The sequence below is a fragment of the Salmo salar genome, chromosome 22, assembly GCF_965601325.2.
Source record: "Salmo salar chromosome 22, fSalSal1, whole genome shotgun sequence".
In the NCBI taxonomy this organism is placed as follows: Eukaryota; Metazoa; Chordata; class Actinopteri; order Salmoniformes; family Salmonidae; genus Salmo; species Salmo salar.
Genome location: NC_138312.1, coordinates 16138516 through 16162990, shown reverse-complemented (window position 1 = coordinate 16162990; position 24475 = coordinate 16138516). Strand labels below are relative to the sequence as shown.

General features: G+C 43.7%; 1 protein-coding gene across 1 annotated transcript in view; it reads right to left on the bottom strand.

Annotated features, from left to right (window-relative positions):
• The window catches only part of rybpb (RING1 and YY1 binding protein b), a 36955-nt gene extending 12774 nt beyond the window's left edge, over nucleotides 1-24181 (bottom strand). The window contains exons 1-2 of the mRNA XM_014166381.3: nucleotides 24015-24181; nucleotides 23104-23229 (exon numbers count right to left, since the gene is read on the bottom strand). Coding sequence (XP_014021856.2) covers nucleotides 23104-23229; nucleotides 24015-24040 — 152 coding nt within the window. The 5' untranslated portion in view covers nucleotides 24041-24181. The remainder of the gene's footprint in view (nucleotides 1-23103; nucleotides 23230-24014) is intronic.
• Between the last annotated feature and the right edge of the window lie 294 nt (nucleotides 24182-24475).

Genomic DNA, 24475 nt, shown 5'->3' with positions numbered 1-24475 from the left:
GTTCTGCAGCAGATAGAGAACCCACCGTCTCTCCCTCAGGGGGGACCAGTCGATCAGAAGGCAATCAATCGCTTCATAACATGGCATCATGTCGTAGCGCTCGCGCCGTGCTCCAATCAATAGGCAGGCTGTGGTGAATACTGATGACCTTGTTGTGACTCCACCCAGCACAGCTGGCATGGCTCTGGAGCTGCAGCATAAAGCTAGCCTACTCACTCACTCCTGTAGAATCAATGCCAGTCACACTCCACAGGAGAGGAGGGATTGACATGCTCACGTTCAGCAGCATCTGGATGATGAGACACTCAAAAGAAACTTAAGTGACTTGACAAGGTTTGAGCAACTTCATATCAATGGCAATTCTCAATACCCTTGAGGAGCCTCACTTGTACTCTCAGACTGGCGCCCGAGGTCACTTTGCAACAAGCACTCAAACACACCAAAACTATTTGTCTCCAACGGCAGTGAATATTGTCGCCAATCCATCAAAGGATTTGGCAGGACGCATGCAGACCAAACACTCGTAAACAGGTTCTCAGCGCAGCCCGTGTCTGACGGGCCCAGAAATCATTTCCCGTGGCAGGTTAAGCTGTCAGCAGAGTGCTGGAGGTAGAAAGTGAGCGTGATTGATTGATTGATTGGCTCACCGCCTCCTTGGCCCATCACCCCAGACCCAGAGATTTGTGTCAGATGCAGCAGCAGTAGAGCTCAGCCCAGAGAGAGGGAGGCAGCAGGAACAGCCCCAGTAGTTAAGCTGTGATTCAGTGCCAGCTGTAACTCAGCCATGGAGCTGTTGCTGGCATGATCGGAGTGGTGCTCCCTGTTGGCCTGCCCTGTGGTGCGCTTACTCTACAGTGTATTATTACATTTACCAGCTACGTCACTGCTGCCCTGAACACCACCACTCTGACCCATTAACACGGCTGGCTAGCTGGATTCACACCACCGGGCTGACCACACTCATCTTGCTGGTAGGCAGGAAACCAGCGCCACTGCGTCTGTACCAAGCCACTTCTCACTGAGAAACACCAGATAAGCCTAGACCGATTAACTTCCTCCTTTTCACACCTCCATAGATAATGATTGACATTGTCTCTGCTGACCGCCCCTTAAATTCCCCTTGATATGGGGTGTGGATTCTTACCCCACAGGAGGCTATGAAATGACTGTCATCAGCACTAAACACTAAACCCAGGCAGACAGACCTATGGTTATGCTGCCAGCCATACCCACTATACTGTCAATCATAAGAAGTACTTCCAAGGAACTACTCATGCATGTCAATATTAGCCTCCTACCTGAAGAGCATAGCAAGTGGAGACCTAAAGATGCCAATAACATACTGTTGAACTTAAAACCAAGCAGTGTTGTGCAGAATTGAGATAGAGTACTTCTGTAGAGACAGACACGGAGGGAGAGGTGACCATGCGACCACAGGAAAGCCCTCATTAACACGGTTCTTTATTTTGAGTGATAATTGGAGGACAGGCTATTACTCCCAGCCAGCCACAGACCCAGAGCATGCAGCAGCGGCAGCTCGAAGAGAGAGAGAGGCCTAGACAAAAAGGTCCTCTCTAACAGGGACAGCCAACTATAGTCAGACAGTAAGATATCATCTGAATCTAAAATACTGTGCACCTGGAGTTAGGACTACACAATTAATTGTATTCAGATCAAAATTGCGGTTCTTCAAATAGCCACCCTTTGCCTTGATGAAGGTTTGCACAGTCTTGGCATTCTCTCAACCAGCTTCATGAGAAATGCTTTTCCAACCGTCTTGGGAGTTCCCACATATGCTAAACACTTGTTAGCTGCTTTTCCTTCACTCTGCGGTCCAACTCATCCCAAACCATCTCAACTGGGTTGAGGTTCGGGTAATTGTGGAGGCCAGGTCATCTGATGCAGTACACCATCACTCTCCTTCTTGGTCAAATAGCCCATACACAGCCTGGAGGTGTGTTTTGGGTCATTGACCTGTTGAAAAACAAAATGATAGTTGGACTAAGCCCAAACCAGATGGAATGGCGTATCGCTGCAGAATGTTGTGGTAGCCATGCTGGTTACATGTGCCTTGAATTCTAAATAAATCAAACAGTGTCACCAGCAAAGCACACCCACAACATCACACCTCCTCCATGCTTCATGGTGGGAACCACACATGCGGAGATCCGTTCACCTACTCTGCGTCTCACAAAGACAAGGCGGTTGGAACCAAAAATCTAAATTAGGACTGAAACCAAAAGACACATTTCCACTGGTCTAATGTCCATTGGTCGTGTTTCTTGGACAAGCAAGTCTCTTATTATTATTGGTGTCCTTTACTAGCGGTTTCTTGGCAGCAATTTGATCATGAAGGCATGATTCACGCAGTCTCCTCTGAACAGTTGATGTTGAGATGTGTCTGTTACTTGAACTTTGAAGCATTTTTTTGGCCTGCAATTTCTGAGGCAGGTAACTCTAATGAACTTATCCTCTGCAGCAGAGTTAACTCTGGGTCTTCCTTTCCTGTAGGGGTCCTCATGAGAGCCAGTTTCATCATAACGCTTGATGGTTTTTGCGACTGCACTTGAAGAAACTTTCAAAGTACATGAAATTTTCTGAATTGACTGACCATGTCTTAAAGTAATGATGGGACTGTCATTTCTCTTTGCTTATTTGAGCGGTTCTTGCCATAATAAGGGCTTGGTATTTTACCAAATAGGGCTATCTTCTGTATACCACCCCTACCTTGTCACAACACAACTGATTGGCTCAAACTCATTAACCTGTTAGGGCTAGGGGGCAGTATTGACACGGCTGGATAAAAAAACGTACCCGATTTAATCTGGTTACTACTCCTGCCCAGTAACTAGAATATGCATATAATTATTGGCTTTGGATAGAAAACACCCTAAAGTTTCTAAAACTGTTTGAATGGTGTCTGTGAGTATAACAGAACCCATTTGGCAGGCCAAAACCTGAGAAGATGCCATGCAGGAAGTGGCCTGTCTGACAATTTCTTACCCTTCTTGATTATCTCTATCCATTACAGAGGATCTCTGCTGTTACGTGACACTTCCTTCGGCTCCCATGGGCTCTCAGAAGGCGGCAAAAAGCTGAATCGTGGCTTTGCAGGCTCTGGCTGAAAAAAAGTAGCGCGTTTGGATAGTGGCTGGTTACAGTACTGTGAGACTCAGGCTCGTGCCCGCGTCGACCGAATGCTTTGTTTTCTTTCCTCTGTTTACCTAAACACAGATTCCCGGTCGTAATATTATCGCTTTTTTACGAGAAAAATGGCATAAAAATGGATTTTAAACAGCGGTTGACATGCTTCGAAGTACGGTAATGGAATATTTAGACATTTTTTGTCACGAATTGCGCCATGCTCGTGACCCTTATTTACACTTCGGATAGTGTCTTGAACGCACAAACAAAACGCCGCTATTTGGATATAACGATGGATTATTTTGGACCAAACCAACATTTGTTATTTTAGTAGCAGTCCTGGGAGTGCATTCTGACGAAGATAACAAAGGTAATCAAACTTTTGTAATAGTAAATCGGAGTTTGGTCAGGGCTAAACTTGGTGGGTGTCTAAATAGCTAGCCGTGATGGCTAGCTACTCAGAATATTGCAAAATGTGCTTTCACCGAAAAGCTATTTTAAAATCGGACACCTCGATTACACAAAGGAGTTCTGTATCTATAATTCTTAAAATAATTGTTATGTTTTTTGTGAACGTTTATCGTGAGTAATTTAGTAAATTCACCGGAGGTTTGCGGGGGGTATGCTAGTTCTGAACGTCACATGCTAATGTAAAAAGCTGGTTTTTGATATAAATATGAACTTGATTGAACAAAACATGCATGTATTGTATAACATAATGTCCTAGGTGTGTCATCTGATGAAGATCATCAAAGGTTAGTGCTGCATTTAGCTGTCTTCTGGGTTTTTGTGACATTATATGCTAGCTTGAAAAATGGGTGTCTGATTATTTCTGGCTGGGTACTCTGCTGACATAATCTAATGTTTTGCTTTCGTTGTAAAGCCTTTTTGAAATCGGACAGTGTGGTTAGATTAACGAGAGTCTTGTCTTTAAAATGCTGTAAAATAGTCATATGTTTGAGAAATTGAAGTAATAGCATTTCTAAGGTATTTGAAAATCGCGCCACGGGATTACACTGGCTGTTGCGTAGGTGGGACGATTTCGTCCCGCCTAGCCCAGAGAGGTCAAGTAAAGAATTCCACAAATTAACTTTTAAAAAAGGCACACATGTTAAGTGAAATGCATTCCAGGTGACTACCTCATGAAGCTGGTTGAGAGAATGCCAAGAGTGTGCCCACTGTCAAGGCAAAGGGTGGCTACTTTGAAGAATCTCAAATATAAATATAGTTTGATTTGTTTAAGACTTTTTTGGTTACTACATGATTCCATATGTGTTATTTCATAGTTTTGATGTCTTCACTATTATTCTACAATGTAGAAAATAGTCAACAAAAAAATAAAGAAAAACCCTTGAATGGGTAGGTTTGTCCAAACTTTTGAGTGGTACTGTATGTAGCCTATAAAACAATGTTGAAAAAGATTAGTTTCATTTGGTTTAGTATTCAGTTAACACAGTACGTGATCTCATTCTACAAGGATGTGATCTCATTTTACAAGTTATTTTCTCAACCCTGACGCGTTTTAACCATGTCTGATGATATTACCAAGTTTTCACCCAAGTGTTTGAAAATCACAATCTGGTCCCCCACCCCCACAAAAAATAAATGGTTTGCTATTAGACATTGTGCAGCCCTACCTGGAGTGGAGAGCAGCTCCAGGCTGCAGCACTGTCTGCATGACTCACTGCTGAATTAAACATTCATCCATGTCCTCCAGACACAAAATCCTGCACCCCCAAGGGGGATGCCCCTGCATGCCTCCCCATGCCCCGGGTACTCAGTGAGCACAGTGGGCTCCAGCAGAGCCCTCCTTCTCCACAGCCCTCAGAGGAAAAGAGCACGACAAGGCAGCTGAGCATGACATTCGTTCCCACGGTGATGTACAGTGACAACTATTTGGGACAGTTGACAAAAGAGAAACAAATCAATGAAAATCTTAAAAACCAAAAAAATGGGGAAAGAAATAAGTCCCTCATCCTTACAATTATTATTATTTTTTTTAAATAGCACCCTTTAACCTAAACCAGTGTGGGGCTTCTGAGTGTGTGTGGCCTCCCACTGGGAGATATTCCCTCCTATGTCTGACCTTCAGGTTACAAACTGCTTCCCATCAGGGTGATTGACAGCCGTCGTTGTGACAGCACTAAGCATGCATGAGCTCCCTCCATCAGAGGCTCCATGACACATTCCTCTTTGTATAACATGCGCTCTCTCCGCCCTCGCTTTCCCTGCTGAATCATTATCTATTTTCTTTACCTCTTGTCAAGTGTATCATCTACTTTGTCTCCAGTCCCCATTCTAAATATGTAGCTATTGCTTCCCTGCTATACCTTTTCTGTGCTGTCAGTCACACACTGTTTTTCACTCTTCCTTCCCTTGTTATTTCTCATTCCGTGGCTCTCACCTCAAGCTCCTCTCTTTCCCTGTAGTATATCTCCTCTGTGTCAGTCTGCCTCCCTACTATGTGAGGGGTGTCTACCAGTCACCCTGCAGCGGTCATGCGTTGTCATACTTGCTCTTGTGTAAACTTGGCCTGTTTCAAATTAGCTCAACAAGTCATCAAGCAACACTGCTCAGGGGAACACAGTGGTTGACAGCAGGCATTTCATGTTGTACAGTGCATTCGGAAAGTATTCAGAACCCTTTACTTTTTCCACATTTTGTTACGCTACAGCCGTATTCTAAAATTGATTAAATATCCCCCCCCCCCCCCCAAAAAAAAAACACACACACCCCATAATGACAAAGCAAAAACAGGTAATTTTTTTGTTGCCAATTTATACAAATAAAAAAAACTGAAATATTACATTTGCATAAGTATTCAGACCCTTTACTCAGTACTTTGTTGAAGCACCTTTGGCAGTGATTACAGCCGAGTCTTCTTGGGTATGAAACTACAAGCTTGGCACACCTGTATTTGGTTTCTCTCATTCCTCTCTGCAGACCCTCTGAAGCTCTGTCAGGTTGGATGAGGAAAGTCACTGCACAGCTATTTTCAGGTCTCTCCAGAGATGTTCGATCGGGTTCAAGTCCGGGCTCTGGCTGGGCCACTCAAGGACATTGAGAGATTTGTGCCGAAGCCACTCCTGCGTTGTCTTAGCTTTGGGCCTTAGGGTCATTGTCCTGTTGGAAGGTAAACCTTTGACCCAGTCGGAGGTCCTGAATGCTCTGGAGCAGGTTTTCATCAAGGATCTCTCTGTACTTTGCTCCGTTCATCTTTCACTCGAACCTGACTAGTCTCCCAGTCCTTGCTGCTGAAAAACATTCCCACAGCATGATGCTGCCACCACCACCATGCTTCACCGTCGGGATGGTGCCAGGTTTCTTCCTTATGTGACACTTGGCATTCAGGCCAAAGAGTTCAATCTTGGTTTCATCAGACCAGAGAATCTTGTTTCTCATGGTCTGAGAGTCCTTTAAGTGCCTTTTGGCAAACTCCAAGCGGGCTGTCATGTGCTTTTCACTGAGGAGTGACTTCCGTCTGGCCACTCTACCATAAAGGTCTGACTGGTGGAGTGCTGCAGAGATGGTTGTCCTTCTGGAGCTATGTCAGAGTGACCATCAGGTTTTTGGGCACCTCCCTGACCAAGGCCCTTCTCCCCCGATTGCTCAGTTTGGCCGGGCGGCCAGCTCTAGGAATAGTCTTGGAGATTCCAAACTTCTTCCATTTAAGAATGATGGAGGTCACTGTGTTCCTTCAATGCTACATAATGTTTTTGGTACCCATCCCCAGATCTGTGCCTCGACACTATCCTGTCTCGGAGCTCTACGGACAATTCCTTCGATCTCATGACTTGGTTTTGCTCTGACATGCACTGTCAACTGTGGGCCCTTATATTAGACAGGTGTGTGCCTTTCCAAATCATGTCCAATCAATTGAATTTATCACCGTTGGGATCCAATCAAGTTCTAGAAACATCAAGGATGGAAACGAGATGCACCCGAGCTCAATTTCAAGTCTCATAGCAAAGGGGGTCTGAACACGTTTTTAATTTTAATATATTTGCAAAATATCATTGGGGTATAGTGTGTAGATTGAGAGAAAAAAAAAGTGGGAAAGGCGTCTGAATATACTTCCCGAAAACACCGTAAACTATACAAAAGAGAACAAAACAAACATAACCTAAATACAATCAGAGAAACCTTTATCCTGACACTGCATAATGCTAGTGAATAAACACTACACGAACTGCTATAATTGGGTGATTTCCAATGTTCACTCTAAGCTGCGTGCTTACGTGGCCGCGCACCTCCAGGACTGCCGCACAGAAGAAATGTCAAACAGCGCAGAGAAGACCCAAGAGATTGAACTTCACCGAGTTCACCCTTAGTTTGCCCTATATATACACTGCTCAAAAAAATAAAGGGAACACTTAAACAACACATTCTAGATCTGAATGAAAGAAATAATCTTATTAAATACTTTTTTCTTTACATAGTTGAATGTGCTGACAACAAAATCACACAAAAATAATCAATGGAAATTTATCAACCCATGGAGGTCTGGATTTGGAGTCACACTCAAAATTAAAGTGGAAAACCACACTACAGGCTGATCCAACTTTGATGTAATGTCCTTAAAACAAGTCAAAATGAGGCTCAGTAGTGTGTGTGTGGCCTCCAAGTGCCTGTATGACCTCCCTACAACGCCTGGGCATGCTCCTGATGGAGGTGGCGGATGGTCTCCTGAGGGATCTCAGAGATTCATACCTGAACCGCACCTTTATTTGCCAAGGAAGAATACATGATCAGTGAATATATTCAATGTGGGAATCTCATACGTGGTAATAAATACAGTACATGTGTATATAGGACTTGCATCCTTGGCACAATAAAGTTATTATATTCTACTCTATCCACAGGCTTCATTAATGCCATTCAGACTTGAAGTTGATACAACTATGATCGCTGAGGTTCACAGATTGGTATGAATATTAGTTCAGAACCTAACGTTTTAGGGTCCATACACAGATCAGCTACATACTGTAGCTAGCTACACATCCATAGGCATACAGTTATTTTTATCCTTTACTACACAATAAGCAAATAAATAGTTAGCTAGCTATGTTACTTTAGCTGCATTGCAAGGCAAGCTTACACAATTGTACATTCAATGTGCAGTAAATGCTTTAGCTAGCTAGATTCTTTACATCCACGGTTTCACAAGATGACAGCCTGGTTTGCTGGTTCTCAGGAGTCCCGAAAACATTAAACAACACGAATTACAAATGAATTCTCCTAACACTAGCAAGCTGTCTAATGTTAGCTAGTCAGATAACTTGCTAAAATAGCAATTTTCGTGAATTAGCTTTATGACAAAAAAATATGCACAAACGTTTGTCTCTGCATAGTCAATTTTTGCTTGACTTGTTATGACGTTATAACAACTTACATCTGGTTCCACCGTAATGTTTTGTCAGCCATCTTTGTTGAAGAACGCCACAAGGCAAGGGTGGCTCACGTCAAAATTCATCATTGGAACCACTCGATATGATTTGTCAATAAAACCTTGGGACCCAAATGCATAAGGAGTGCTCTAACTCCCCCTTGTGGTGGTCTGGAGCAATGAAGCCATGACGCTGGGCACCTCCAAGTCCCGCAGTGCAAGCTCGCAACTTTTAAAGGAGGAACCACTGTAGCACACTAGGGGTCTTTCAATCACCAGCATTTGTTATTATTTGTTATTATTTGCTAACGAGTTATTAGCCCAGTTATAGATAAGTATAGGTCAGTAATGGGAAGTTACTGCTTCCTACAAGAGCACAAAACATGTAGGCTACATTTCAAGCGGTCTTTGAAAAGCCAGTTATGTAAAAAGCTGATGTCTTAATTAAAGAGGCAGTGTTGTATTTTAAGACTGGCTTATTTGCATATTCAAGCCTATAGGCAGAGGGGTAGCCTACATTGTCTAATTCACTATATGGTAATAATAATTAATTGTATTTTGTAAAGTGATTTCTTGCATCATACAACAAGGTACAAAGCAATTTACAGTCACCCATTTGGCCCATGGTGTTACAGACAAGTTAAAAAAAATCATTAATTCATGTCAAGCCCTTCATAATGTAAAAATGTTTTTAAAAAGTCTCATGCAATGTAGGCCTGCATTGAACACCACATATAGGCTACTGTAGGCTATATCATAGAAATCAAAAGCTATTTCCAAGTTAAAATGTTATGGGATTTGCTCCATTGGTTTTGTTGGTAGTCCTACATTATTCTCAAATCGTCACAATAGCCTATTGGCTACTGTCTAAAACTAAGGGTACAGCCTCACTGCAAAATTCTAAGAACATTCAAGTTTCCGTTCACAAAACCTACACTTTGCTCAGTGCCCCAAAGAATTACAGGGAACATTGACGACGTCACAAATTTGCTTTGATGGAAATACCACTGAGCCAGACTCCAAATTACAAAATATTATATACACAGAAGACTATCATGTCACAATCTTACCTGAATAAAAAGACAATACATTTTTAACTTGCCTAGTTAAATAAAAGGTTAAATAAAATAAAATAAAAATATATATATATATTTTCCCCAGATGACACTACCGCTGAGCTGTTTCTTTCCCAGTCTCGTGTTGTGACAGACACGGATGGAGTTGTGATCCAGAGGGATGGCCATGGTGGAAAGAGGCATGTGTGAGGGCCAGCCCAGCTCTTTCCTTCCCTTAGCTCCCTGGGTAATTATGTGCACCATTCTGTCATCCCCCAGGAGACTCTTGGCTGAGTGAACACATCCCCCCTCCACAGTCCATCACGCCCAGCAGCCCCCCCTTCCTTCATCCCCGTCACAGCACGACCGGGCCCAGCCACTCCAGTATCCCGTATGCTTCCCCTTGTCCCCCCGTACCCTCCTGATTCCCCTTGTCCCCCCGTACCCCCTTGATTCCCCTTGTCCCCCCCGATTCCGGCCGTCCCCCCGTGATTCCCCTTGTCCCCCCCGTCCCCCCTTGATTCCCCTTGTCCCCCCGTACCCCCTTGATTCTCCTTGTCCCCCCCGTACCCCCTTGATTCTCCTTGTCCCCCCCGTACCCCCTTGATTCTCCTTGTCCCCCCCGTACCCCCTTGATTCTCCTTGTCCCCCCCGTACCCCCTTGATTCCCCTTGTCCCCCGTACCCTCTGCTCTCGGTTCTTCTCCCGGCTACTTTGCCTCCCCACTCTGTCACTCTACACGTCTCTCTCGCAGTCTCGTTTGCTCGCTCCCGCCGTCCATCCTCTGAGGACAAGTTCAATTCAACAGCTCGTTCTCTCAACGTTTCTCCATTTGTCAGATTGCCAAATGGGCCATTGTATTTCAAAATCACTCACATTCTCTCAAATCTCATGAAGTAATTAAGAACTCTGAAATCTGCCAATTAACACATTTAGATTAGGGCCTACCTGCTCATGCTTAAGGATTAATGCAGATGCTGATAATGATTGATAAGCATAAGCCTTTACAAATACAAATGGAGTTTGCAAGCACGTCCTTCTTAAGTAATTCCATTAGCCTTGACAATTTGTGTTAATGTGACAGCGGTAAAATCCACAGATTATAATGACAATGGCCGGGCGATATGATGATATATATCGTGTGACGATAGAGCATAATATGAAACGATAGACGTTTTTCTATCGTTTATTTCGTTGTGTCACAAATCACACTCTTTACGGCAATATTTTTCATCAATTGGAAAGAAATTTGCAACACAAACAAACATGGAGGACAGTGAATGTGACACAGAGCTCGTACCTGAAAGAGTGGCCACTTCGGTCACATGGACGTGATTTGGGTATGAAAAGTCTGACACGGACCAGAAAACCGTCCTCTGCAAAATATGCCGCAGGCCGGTCCCGACGCAAGAATCATGTGAAACAGTACGGAGAAAGTCTACGGATGAGAAACTAAAAAGTACAGTCAAGTGCTCAAAACAAACCCCCGACTCAGACGTTGCAAGAGGCTTTTGCCCGCGGCACACCATATGGCAAAGAATCACAAAAGACGGAAGGAGTTAACAGCTGCCGTTACAGCTTACATCTGCAAAAACATGGCCCCAATTTACACGGTGGAGAAACGGGGGTTGGTGCTAACACTCGACCCAAGGTACCAAATGCAAATTGATATGCGACACGTATTAATGCCAAAATAACATGCAACAGGCAAGCCGCACCCCCCACAAAAACTATATATTTTAGACCTATATTTATGTTGTTTGCAATTATAATTGAAGTGTTTTCTATTTACCCGTTTCGATTTTATACATTATTTTATTACCGTAATTTCCGGACTATTGAGTGCACCTGAATATAAGCCGCACCCACTGAATTTAAAAAAGAAAATCTTATTTTGAACATAAATAAGCCGTAGGTGCCTACCGGTACATTGAAACAAATGAACTTTACACAGGCTTTAACGAAGCACGGCTTGTAACAAAAATATATAGGCTTTAACGAAGCACGGCTTGTAACAAAAAATAAAACATTTGCAGTAAACAGTAGCCTACCAAGAAAGTCATCGGTCACCATCTTCCTCCTCCTGTGCACTGAAACCACTGAAGTCATCTCCTTCGGTGTCAGAGTTGAATAGCCTCAGAATTGCTTCATCCGATATTGGATCGTTTTCATTGTCGCTCTCGTCACTGTTTGACCTTAACCCGTTCAGCAATTTCATTGGTCTAATGAAAGCTTCATGCCGCCAAAAAAACTGAGCACGTCACAGAATGTGTTTTTTTGGAAGAAAAAAAATGTAAAGCGGGAAAAATCCATATTAGCCACGTCATTGTTTAAGCCGCGAGGTTCAAAGCGTGGGAAAAAAGTACACGCTTAATTTAAAATTTGCACAAAGGTTCTAAATAAAAGGAGAAATAATCGAGTGTGTAAGAACCTTTTATTTGTTAATTCAACATGTAATAAGAAATAGGCCTTTACATGTGATCATTTTATATAAACTATTTATTCATTGAATTTACATAAAATGTGCTATATCATGATATGAAATGACCTATCGGGACATGAGATTTTGGCCATATCGCCCTAAATGACTCTATTCCATCATTTTAACAGACGCGCATGCAAGCACGCACGCACACTGTAGGCTATTATTGCTTTCAGTGTGACCCAATCAAAGCAGTCACAAAGAGGATGTAAATATTCAAGTAGGCCGAAGACTTATAATTCAATTACCATAAATGTCCCTGTCCATTGTGAGGCTACACTAAAATAGAGCAATACATGCCTCCCATTCCCTCCACTTAGGTGAAGCATATTTTTGCAAAGCAGAACATTTGTGAATGTGCAAGTTGAGTGAGTGCTACTGCAAACCTCAGTTTAACACCATCACACTAAACTGAAACACTCAAACATCTGGACATCAAAATGTCGATGTGAAGCGTCAACAGGTTGCAGTCTGCATACCAAACAGTAGCCGAGTTTACGCAATTCTAATAATTTGGTTTGGAATGTGATAAATCACCAGCGTGACGCACAGCAGTGAGCCAAAAATCCTACCTCTGCATAAACATGTCTGGAACAAAGTGGCAAGCAACAATCAACAAGGAACGTCACGTCCCCCAAAACCACAGCCTGAGGCATCACGCCACAACAACCAAAGAGCATTAGCCCCTGATACCCGACCATTAATCAAGTTGATTCCGACCATTAATCAAGTAATCAACATTACATGTTGAAAATAAGAATTTGTTCTTAACTGACTTGCCTAGTTAAATAAAAGTTAAATCAAATTTAAAAAATAAAAATGTTAAAAAGGCCCCGCCAGGACCTGGAGCAGCTCAAGGTGCAGCATACCAACAAGCACAGCCATCAAGAAAACTGTGCTGATCCAGCAGCAAGATGTCACAATCTAGCACTGATTGGTTTCATGTGCTGGCTACTTTCGAATATGATAGCTGATCACTGCTGTCAGGCGTATGCTGCTAACGCAAAGATACTCAAGATGGGCCTCTTCCAGTATAAGAACGCTTCAAAAATGTACTCCAACTATTAACAGCAGAACTCGGGAGGTCAGGTCACAAAACACACAGTGCTTTCTTGTTAGAGAACCAAAGTGAGTGCAGTGGCAGTGCACAAATTTAGCCTACTTGGGCATTGTGTGGGATTGGGTGAGAGTTGGATCTCCCCATGCATGTTGATATTGCTTCTGTAGCACATGTTAGCACTAGGAGGTCTTCACGGATTCAGCTGTACCCGAATACCCGAGACCAGATCCAGGACCCTGATTTAATGGTCACGGGTATGAGTAATTTTAACTGACTTGACCAAGAGGGACCAATACAGAGCCGAATGCACCTGCTGCAGTAGAGAGAATTTGTATAATTTATGCTGCTGCTCTGTGCTTTTCACGAGAGTGCCGCATGTAGTTTGTTGTTGGCCAATCATAAATCATCAAAGCGACATTAGGCTAGTCATAGATCCTCCATGTGGGGCAAAAAAACACTACATGACCAAAAGTATGTGGACACCTGCTCATCAAACATCTCATTCCAAAATCATGGGCATTAATATGGAGTTGGTCCCCCTTTGCTGCTATAACAGCCTCCACTCTTCTGGGAAGGCTTTCCACTAGATGTTGGAACATTGCTTCCATTCAGCCACAAGAGCATTAGTGAGGTCGGGCACTGATGTTTGGCAATTAGGCCTGGCTCGCAGCCGGCGTTCCAATTCATACTAAAGGCATTTGATGGAGTTGAGGTCAGGGCTCTGTGCAGGCCAGACAAGTTCTTCCACACCGATCTCAACAACCCATTTGTGTGTGGACCTCGCTTTGTGGGGGGGGGTGGGTACTGTCATGCTGAAACAGGAAAGGGCCTTCTCCAAACTGTTACCAATGTTGAAAGTACAGAATCGTCTAGAATGTAATTGGATGCTTTAGCATTAAGATCCTCCAAACTTTACAGTTGGCACTATGCATTGGGGCAGTTAGAGTTTTGTCCGTCGGACTGCCAGATGGTGAAGCGTGATTCATCACACCAGAGAACGCATTTCCATTGCTCCAGATTCCACTGGCGGCTAGCTTTACACCACTCCAGCCGACGCTTCGCATTGCGCATTGTGATCTTAGGCTTGTCGCGGCTGCTCGGCCATGGAAACCCATTTCATGAAGCACCCGATGAACAGTTCTTGTGCTGACGTTGTTTCCAGAGGCAGTTTGGAACTCGTAGTGAGTGTTGTAACCGAGTACAGAGAATTTTTATGTGCTACGCGCTTCTGCACTTGGCGGTCCTGTTCTGTGAGCTTGGTTGGCCTACCACTTCGCGGCTGAGCCGTTGTTGCTCCTAGACATTTCCACTTCACAATAACAGCACTTACAGTTGACCGGGGCAGCTTTAGCAGGGCAGAAATGTTACGAACTGACTTGTTAGAAAGGTGGCATCCTATGACGGTGCCATGTTGAAAGTCACTCAGTTCTTCAGTGAGATCATTCTACTGCCAATGTTTGTCTACGGAGATTGCATGGCTGTGTGGTCGATTTTATACACCTGTCAGCAATGGGTGTGGCTGAAATAGCCGAATCCACTAATATGAAGGAGTGTCCACCTACTTTTGTATATACATTGTATCTAATCAATGGAGGAAGATGGAATTAAAATGTCGGCTGCTACTTTATATTCTGAATGGAGTTGTTTGTAACTGTGTAGGACAATAAAGCGTGGCAGATGTTGCCTAGCCTCGCCACCTGGGGGACGGCCCGTCAGGAAGTCCAGGATCCAGTTGCAGAGGAAGGGGTTCAGTCCCAGGGTCCTGAGCATAGTGATGAGCTTGGAGGGCACTATGGTGTTGAACGCTGAGCTGTAGTCAATGAACAGTATTCTCACATAGGTTTTCCTCTTGTCCAGGCGGGAGAGGGTAGTGTGGAGTGCAATAGAGATTGTGTCATCCGAGTATCTGTTGAGGCAGTATGTGAATTGGAGTGGGTCCAGGATGTCTGGGATGATGGTGTTGACGTGAGCCATGACCAACCTTGGCTACAGATCTGAGTGATAAGGGGTGGTAGTGATTTAGACAGGTTATGTTAGCATTCTTGGGCACAGGGACTATGGTGGTCTGCTTGAAACATGTAGGTATTACAGACGGGGTCAGGGAGAGGTTGAAAATGTCCATGAAGACACTTGCCAGCTGGTCAGCGCATTCTCTGAGCACGCATCCTGGTAATCCGTCTGTCCCCGCGACTTCGTGAATGTTAACCTTGATTAGGGAGAGCGAGATCACACAGTCATCTGCAACAGCTGGTGATCTCATGCATGGTCCAGTGTTGCTTGCTGCAAAGCGAGCAAAAAAGGCATTTAATTTTTGCTTGTAAGCAGGAATCAGGAGGACAGAGTTATGGTCAGATTTGCCAAAGGAAGGGCGAGCCTTTCATGCTGGTCCCTCAGTTGGTAGAGCATGGCGCTTGCAACGCTAGGGTTGTGGGTTCAATTCCCACAGGGGACCAGTACGAAAAAAGTATGAAAATGTATGCACTCACTACTGTAAGTCGCTCCGGATAAGAGCCTCTGCTAAATTATGTAAATGTAGAAAATGTTGTGAAACGGATCAGTTTCCCTGCATTAAAATCACCGGACATGAGAAGCGCCGCTTCTGGATGTACATTTTGTTTGCTTATGGCCCTACACAGCTCGTTGAGTGTGGTCTCAGTGCCAGCGCCGGTTTGTGGTGGTAAATAGAAAACTACAAAAAAGATATACTGCTCAGAAAATAAAGGGAACACTTAAACAACACAATGTAACTCCAAGTCAATCACACTTCTGTGAAATCAAAATGTCCACTTAAGGAAGCAACACTGATTGACAATAAATTTCACATGCTGCTGTGCAAATGGAATAGACAACAGGTGGAAATTATAGGCAATAAGCAAGACACACCCAATAAAGGAGTGGTTCTGCAGGTGGGGACCACAGACCACTTCTCAGTTCCTATGCTTCCTGGCTGATGTTTTGGTCACTTTTGAATGCTGGCGGTGCTTTCACTCTAGTGGTAGCATGACACGGAGTCTACAACCCAAACAAGTGGCTCAGGTAGTGCAGCTCATCCAGGATGGCACATCAATGCGAGCTGTGGCAAGAAGGTTTGCGGTGTCTGTCAGCGTAGTGTCCAGAGCATGGAGGCGCTACCAGGAGACAGGCCAGTACATCAGGAGACGTGGAGGAGGCCGTAGGAGGGCAACAACCCAGCAGCAGGACCGCTACCTCCGCCTTTGTGCAAGGAGGAGCACTGCCAGAGCCCTGCAAAATGACCTCCAGCAGGCCACAAATGTGCATGTGTCTGCTCAAACGGTCAGAAACAGACTCCATGAGGGTGGTATGAGGGCCCGACGTCCACAGGTGGGGGTTGTGCTTACAGCCCAATACCGTGCAGGACTTTTGGCATTTGCCAGAGAACACCAAGATTGGCAAATTCGCCACTGGCGCCCTGTGCTCTTCACAGATGAAGCAGGTTCACACTGAGCACATGTGACAGACATGACAGAGTCTGGAGACGCCGTGGAGAACGTTCTGCTGCCTGCAACATCCTCCAGCATGACCGGTTTGGCGGTGGGTCAGTCATGGTGTGGGGTGGCATTTCTTTGGGGGGGCCGCACAGCCCTCCATGTGCTCGCCAGAGGTAGCCTGACTGCCATTAGGTACCGAGATGAGATCCTCAGACCCCTTGTGAGACCATATGCTGGTGCGGTTGGCCCTGGGTTCCTCCTAATGCAAGACAATGCTAGACCTCATGTGGCTGGAGTGTGTCAGCAGTTCCTGCAAGAGGAAGGCATTGATGCTATGGACTGGCCCGCCCGTTCCCCAGACCTGAATCCAATTGAGCACATCTGGGACATCATGTCTCGCTCCATCCACCAACGCCACAGACTGTCCAGGAGTTGGCGGATGCTTTAGTCCAGGTCTGGGAGGAGATCCCTCAGGAGACCATCCGCCACCTCATCAGGAGCATGCCCAGGCGTTGTAGGGAGGTCATACAGGCACGTGGAGGCCACACACACACACTACTGAGCCTCATTTTGACTTGTTTTAAGGACATTACATCAAAGTTGGATCAGCCTGTAGTGTGGTTTTCCACTTTAATTTTGAGTGTGACTCCAAATCCAGACCTCCATGGGTTGATAAATTGGATTTCCAAAGTTTATTTGTGTGATTTTGTTGTCAGCACATTCAACTATGTAAAGAAAGAAGTATTTAATAAGATTATTTCTTTCATTCAGATCTAGGACATGTTGTTTAAGTGTTCCCTTTATTTTTTTGAGCAGTGTAGATAAATAGTTTGGTCTGCAGCTTGTCATGAGGTATTCTAACTCAGGCAAGCAAAAACTTGATGCTTCCTTAAAGGGTAGGAAACACGCAACACAGTGTAGTCACAATCTGGTTACCTATACATGCAAAAAGTTGTTACAAATTCAATATTAACTTAACTTATTTCCGGATATCTTCTAAACTACCCACAATGCACTATTTCTCAACATCAAGTGGAGGATCTGCTCTGTGCTACTGAGCAGCTATCTCAAGCTGGCTAACGTTAGCCACTAGCGATGACAGCATTTAATTACATTCCAAACCAAGTGTTGGCGGTGGTGAGCTACAATCCACCAATCTCAGGAAGTGTGATGTAAACAAGAAGTTGATGGGGCACATGCGGCCATGAAGCATGCTCTTCACAGACTTTGTGGCTTTGTTATCTATTTGGAACCCGTCAGCATGGCAGGCCCTGGTGCCTTCTTCCCGTGGGCTCAAATCGATAGAGAAAATCTAATTTTGTAGTACCTCGTCTGTTCTCCTTTTTGTTTTGTCAACTTTTCAGCATATTCCCTGTTTAGTACACTATAGGAGTTTTGTAACCTTTTCCACCTTGGCTTAGTGCTAACGCAATAGATTCCAGATATCCGTCAGCTATCTATTTGGGATTTCCCTGAGACTCTCCATCAGCCAGTGAAGTACCCGCCTCCTCCTGGCTTTGGGTAGCTAACTCAGATCCAAAAATAGTTATGCATTTCCAAAACTCTGGTTTACTTTAATGTAGCTGTAAGCTAGGTGTTGATAGCAACTGGCTGACTCGTGTAGTGCTAACATAACACTAGCAGGCAAGTAGGGCTAATGTTAGCAGGCTAGTTGGCTATTAACCTTGCAAGTTGGTTTGTAACAATAAATTCATTAAGTAATTGCTTGTAAGTTGCCTGAAAATTACACTGAAACCAGTATTCAGGACCACAAACGATTTGGTTTAATTTGAAGTTATTTCTGTTGGAGTTTACATTATAGAAGACAGGCTGGCTTGCCGGGTCCTCCATAAAACATCACCTTACGGAAGAATATTTTCCGACATGACTTCGGCATTCTGATCAGCTTTATGTAATAACTCAAACAATAGAAAACTGAAGTGTGACTTTGCATTAAGACTTGAGGTCTATACTAATGCAAATATATATGCTACGTTTATGCTACCTACCCTTTAACAGAGATCACGCACCAGCTGTTAAAGATACACACCCCTCCCCTCTTCGTCCTACCCGAGGCTGCCGAGCGGTCTTGACGATGCATGGAAAAACAGCTAGATGTATGTTAGCCATGTTCTTGTTCAGCCACGACTCCGATAAACATAGAATATTACATTTCTTTAGATCCCGTTGATAGGATACTATCGAACAGAGCTCGTCCAGTTTGTTCTCTAGTGACTGTACGTTTGGCAATAGAACGTAGGGTATAGTAGTCTCATCAAAGTAGTCTCGTCTGGAATGCCGGCTCATCTGCCTCTCTTGCACTGTTGCTTCTTCTTTCAAATCCCAGAGACTGGGCCTGGTCAGGAGTAGGTTTGGGTAGTATCCTGGTTTTCATATCGTCATACCATCCTTCTCTCACCCCAGGAGATACATTATTACCAGTTTAGTACACATGCAACTGTCCAATTTTTTTGCAAAAACCCAATTGGGTGTCTATTACCAGAATGCTAACAAAATTAGCACAAGTAATAGCGAATTTCCATGGAGCCTGCTAGCTAAATGTGATAAATTGCAAAGACAGCCAATCCAGCTCACAAAGTTTTACATATATAGGTAGAAGCTACCGAATGTCATTTTTGGTGAGTTTGGACAATTACAAGCGAATGAGAACGAGAGAGTTTCTACGCATGCAGTACTGGCTCTCGAGCAACATGTCTACACCAAAGATTTGTATAACTAACCCCATCTGTGTCAACACGCTGTGTCTGTGTGGAGTCTGCTCTGCTCGGAGAAGAGGGGGGAGGAGCAGGTGGGCCGAGAACAGAGAGGAGGGAAAAAAATGAAGGAAATCAACATAGCAATGGCAGCTGTACAGATAACTCATGCAAAGGGCTTTGACTTCTCAAACATGGCAGAAAGCTAAAACAATATGATGCCCCTTCACCTTATTAGATTCAATGACCTTACTTAGATTAGGCCTGGTTCGCAGTCGGCATTCCAATTCATCCTTAAGGTGTTTGATGGGGTTGAGGTCAAGGCCCTGTGCAGGCCAGTCAATTTCTTCCACACCGATCTCGACAAACCATTCCTGTATGGACCTCGCTTTGTGCACAGGGAGCATTGTCATGCTGAAACAAGAAAGGGCCTTCCCCAAACTGTTGCCACAAAGTTGGAAACACAGAATTGTCTAGAATGTAATTGTATGCTGTAGCGTTAAGATTTCCCTTCACTGGAACTAAAGGGCCTAGCCAAACCATGAAAAACTGCCCAAGATCATTATTTCTCCTCCACCAAACTTTACAGTTGGCATTGGGTCAGGTAGCGTTCTCCTGATATCCACCAAACCCAGATTCGTCCACCAGATGGTGAAGCGTGATTCATCACTCCAGAGAATGCGTTTCCACTGCTCCAGAGTCCAATGGTGGTGAGCTTTACACACCACGCCAGCTGACGCTTGGCCTTGCGCATGTGATCTTAGGCCTGTGTGCGGCTGCTCGGCCATGGAAACCCATTTCACGAAGCTTCCTACGAACAGTTATTGTGCTGACGTTGCTTCCAGAGGCAGTTTGGAACTGAGTGTTTCAACCGAGTACAGGCGATTTTTTACGCACTTCAGCACTCACTGGTCCCGTTCTGTGAGCTTGTGTGGCCTACCACTTTGCAGCTGAGCCGTTGTTGCTCCTAAACTTTTCCACTTCACAATAACAGCAATTACAGTTGACCGGGGTATCTCTAGCAGGGAAGAAATTTGACGAACTGGCTTGTTGGACATGTGGCATCCTATGACGGTGCCACGTTGAAAGTCACTGAGCTCTTCAGTAAGGCCAATCTACTGCGAATGTTTGTCTATGAAGATTGCATGGCCGTCTTCATATGGTCACATGCCACAAGGCAACTTTGAAGCCAGAAACTGTCAATAGGCTGGTGTTCCTGGCACAGAACTTGTGAAGAGGGAGGCAGTGAATTGTTACATGTTGAACTGAGAAACATACAGAGTGTCTGGTGAATGCTTGAAGAAGTTAGTTTGAAAAGGTTTACAACTTGAATTCATAATGTCCAGTATTATGCTGAAAAAACAGACTGCACTTCTTATGTGTCAGGAAAAAAAACATTTACATTGTTTTCTTTACATCCTGAATACTTTAAATATTTGTTTTATTTAATTTTACAGCACATATATTTAAGTTTCATGTTTGCACAGGTTTACCATAGAATTGTTTTAATTTCTTAAATAAAGTGCAATGCTTTCTGTTTTTATAGGGTTAAAAGCAATATTGTCTCATTTATTAACTTTGAAGGGCTCATAAAATGTTTGTTTTATTAAAGTACAGTATATCGTTATCATCCAGAAAGTAGAAAATATTGTGAAATAAACTTTAGTTCATATCAACCACCCTTACCACACACACACACTGTTAAAGTGTGAATCATTTGGCTGAGAGCATACTGCATCAAACAGAGAGAAAATATGCCTAATGAGTACTCATTACAATAAGAGCCAGGCTTACAACAAGCAAACAACTGCATCAAAGGTTAACAATTCAGATCAAATGGGAACGTGACAACCCACTTCAATGATGTCATGCGATTCCATTTACCAAATAGAGGCAATTGGGCTGTTGCCAAAAGCTCCACGGTAAGGGGCTTGGACATACTTGTCATGACATCCCCTTATTAACATAAAGCATGCTAACCCCCACTGTGACGTACCAGTATATGTTAACTTGCCCTGGCCAGACCAAATCTAAACCAATCATAGACGTAGATGTTTCACAAGTTAACAGCACAGTAGAGAACAGTACAGTATAAGAAATGTAGAGTACAGTATAATGTACTGTATTCTACATAGGCTATCTACTTTGCTGCACTGTGATGTCCAAAATTGTGAAACATGGACGTCCATGATTGGTTCCGATTTGGTCTGGTCCGGACCAACCAAATGTGGTCTTTGTGACACAGGAGGTTGGTGGCACCTTAATTGGGGAAAACGGGCTCATGGTAATGACTGGAGCGGAATAGTATCAAATACATGGTTTCCAGGTGTTTGATGCCATTCTATTTGCTCTGTTCCGGCCATTATTATGTGCGGTTCTCCCCTCAGCAGCCTCCTGTGCCTTGGGAGTGGAGCTCATTACAACCATAGCCAGTGTGTAGAATAATACCCAAATACGCAAAAGGATATTACATATTTGTACTTTTGTGTACCTATTCAGGATACATCACCATGAAAAGAATGATATTCATAATAATGCATTTCTGTATAGTACAGATAAGGGACCTATGATGTAATTCCATTGCCGTTATTTCGTTCCCAGATGTAAATCCACCTCACCTACTATAGTTTAATATCCAAAATATATATTTTTTTAAACTCAAGGTGTCATGTCGTAAAATCTGAGTGAGATTCTACCGTAATTCTGTTACTAAACTTTGCAACTGCACAGTTCTTCCAGTAAATGTGTTATGACATTCTCTGTGTAACTTGTTCAAAGTAGGTCTTGTGCTTAGAGTTGTATGGTTTGTTAAACTTTGAAATCAATGTTTTTTGCTTGGCATACATTTTAAAACAAAAAATCTGAGTCAAAGCATAATTCCGTTAATGTGGAATTGCCCAGTACACAACACACATTTCGATTAGCAGTAAACCGGTCACTGTTTTCCCAGTGGCAGACCAAAGGTGTCAGCAGAACACTCATTCTAAAACCACAGCTGGAAAGGTTAGAGCATGGAGGGACTCTTCTGCAGGCTCACAAATGACTCATCTATCTCTAGATTTCATCTATGTCTAGATTTCATCAGGCAGCTGATGATAAGTGTCTGTAAACTCACACTGACAACTTATCCGCAGTACCCAGAACTCAAGCTGGAGTGGTAAACATGACATTTAAAGGGAATCACGTAAAAAATGTGTGATGTCATCTTAGTTGCCCATTGCAGTGACAGTCCAGAAAAGGTTTCTAATGGGGGGGGGGGGGGGGGGGTGATTTCTCCCACTCTGCTGAGGAGTATTTATGCTCCACTCATACAAGAGTAATAAGGGCCTAATGCACTAACTTATTTGTATATAAAAAAAAAAAAACATTATTTCAGGGGGTGCTGCAGCACCTCAGCACGCCTAGCTACTTCCCACGGCTATGCCAACTACTGATGTTTAATCCTACAGGTAGCCTAAGTGATATATTCTAACAGATGTTTCAAGCTACAGATGTCTTGTTTCAATCTGGTGATACTAATGTCAAATTCAGAGATTCACTTGGGAGCTGCTTTATTCTAGCAGTTCCATACAGCTATTATGAAGTAAGGTCCCTCATTCCCACCCCATCCCCCTCTCTGGCTACCAACAGCAAACCTAGACGACTCAATTCACTCACTATCCATACAATAATGAAATGCATGGCCACACAATGCAACATGCCTACGTCAATCAATAAGTCAAAGCATTACTACGGAAATTGGTAGACAGTTAATGTTGATTTCAATAAATTGCGATGCTTTACTGCAGAAGTAAAACACCCGTTCAGACATACCTTGTGGATGTGCCCTTCCTCACATCGCAAATGCTGCATTTAAAAGCCTCTGCACTGTTCTTGAAGGTGCAGACGCTACAGTCCCAATATCCATCGTCAGCACTTGGTTTAGCTTGTCTTTTTGGCCTTAGAAATATAAAAATGTAAAGTCAAGTTAGTTTATTACATATAATTAATTTGGTTATGACTGTTGTTAGTGCTGACGACATACAGTAGCCCCTAAATAAAAAAATCAGCTAACTTAAACTATTATAGAAAAAAAAATCGCTGTCAGGTTATCCATTCGAATCCCGAATAACCTACGCAGCGTGAGTTTCTCGATTAGATCAGTCACTAGCTAAAATCAAGGTCCTTGCTATCTGGGATCCTTGGGACGTCCCTATCCCATTGAAGTTGACGTTTAAAATTGTTATGGTAAGGGTTGTTATGGTTGGGGTAGGAGTTTAGATTAGGATAGGGATGACCCAAGCATTCTGGATAGTACTAACCCTAGAATCAAGCGACCTAGCTAGAATTTCGGTTAGCTAGCTAGCTAACGTTACAACATTCGATTGTATCGCGGCTTAGCCTAATGTCTGTTCGGGGCTAAGCATGTTAGCTAGCAAAACGAATGTCAAATAATGTCCATTCGACATTGATCTTCGAACGACTTCTGTTGACATTGAATATAATTTTCTAGAATGGCAGGCATATCCACTGAAAAATTCCCTTTGTCTGAGAGTGACTGGTAGAGAGTAGGGAGCGAGAAGCCGCCATAGTGCCTGTGCACTATTCTAGCTCTGGCATACAAACTGAAAAAAGGGAGAAACACTCCTTGAGAAATCATCCGAATATCAACCGCAAACGCCATGGAATTATCGCAAAACAAGTCGAAATCGACACAAAACGGACTGGGGTATACGGTTAAATACCTGGTAGGGCTTTTCTTGTCGCCCATGGTGAAGAACTGTCTTCCAAAAGAAGAAAAGGTCTTCAGTAATAATCAGTAATTGTTGTAGGTTGTGCGCGGAGGATCCAGATAGAACCGCTGCTAAAGCTGGCAGTTAAGCTCGCATTCAGCGGCAGGGCGACTGCACACCGCGTGACTCCAAGACGCCCAATCACCGCATGCCTCGGTTTAAAAGTCTGGTTGGAAATAAGAGAAATCAGGTAGCTCGCTATATATTTCCCCGAAATATTCTGTATCGAAATGAGATGATGCGGTTTATAGTCGAAATGTAGGAATACCAATGTATTCACAGGTTTCGTGAGTGTCATACTGTGCAGTACCACAGCATGAGCTGGTGTCATTGCATTTTATGCCTACTCTCATTGAAGATGTATGTAGCTGGTGGAGTTCATCTTGGGACACAGGTGCATAGAAAGTTATTCC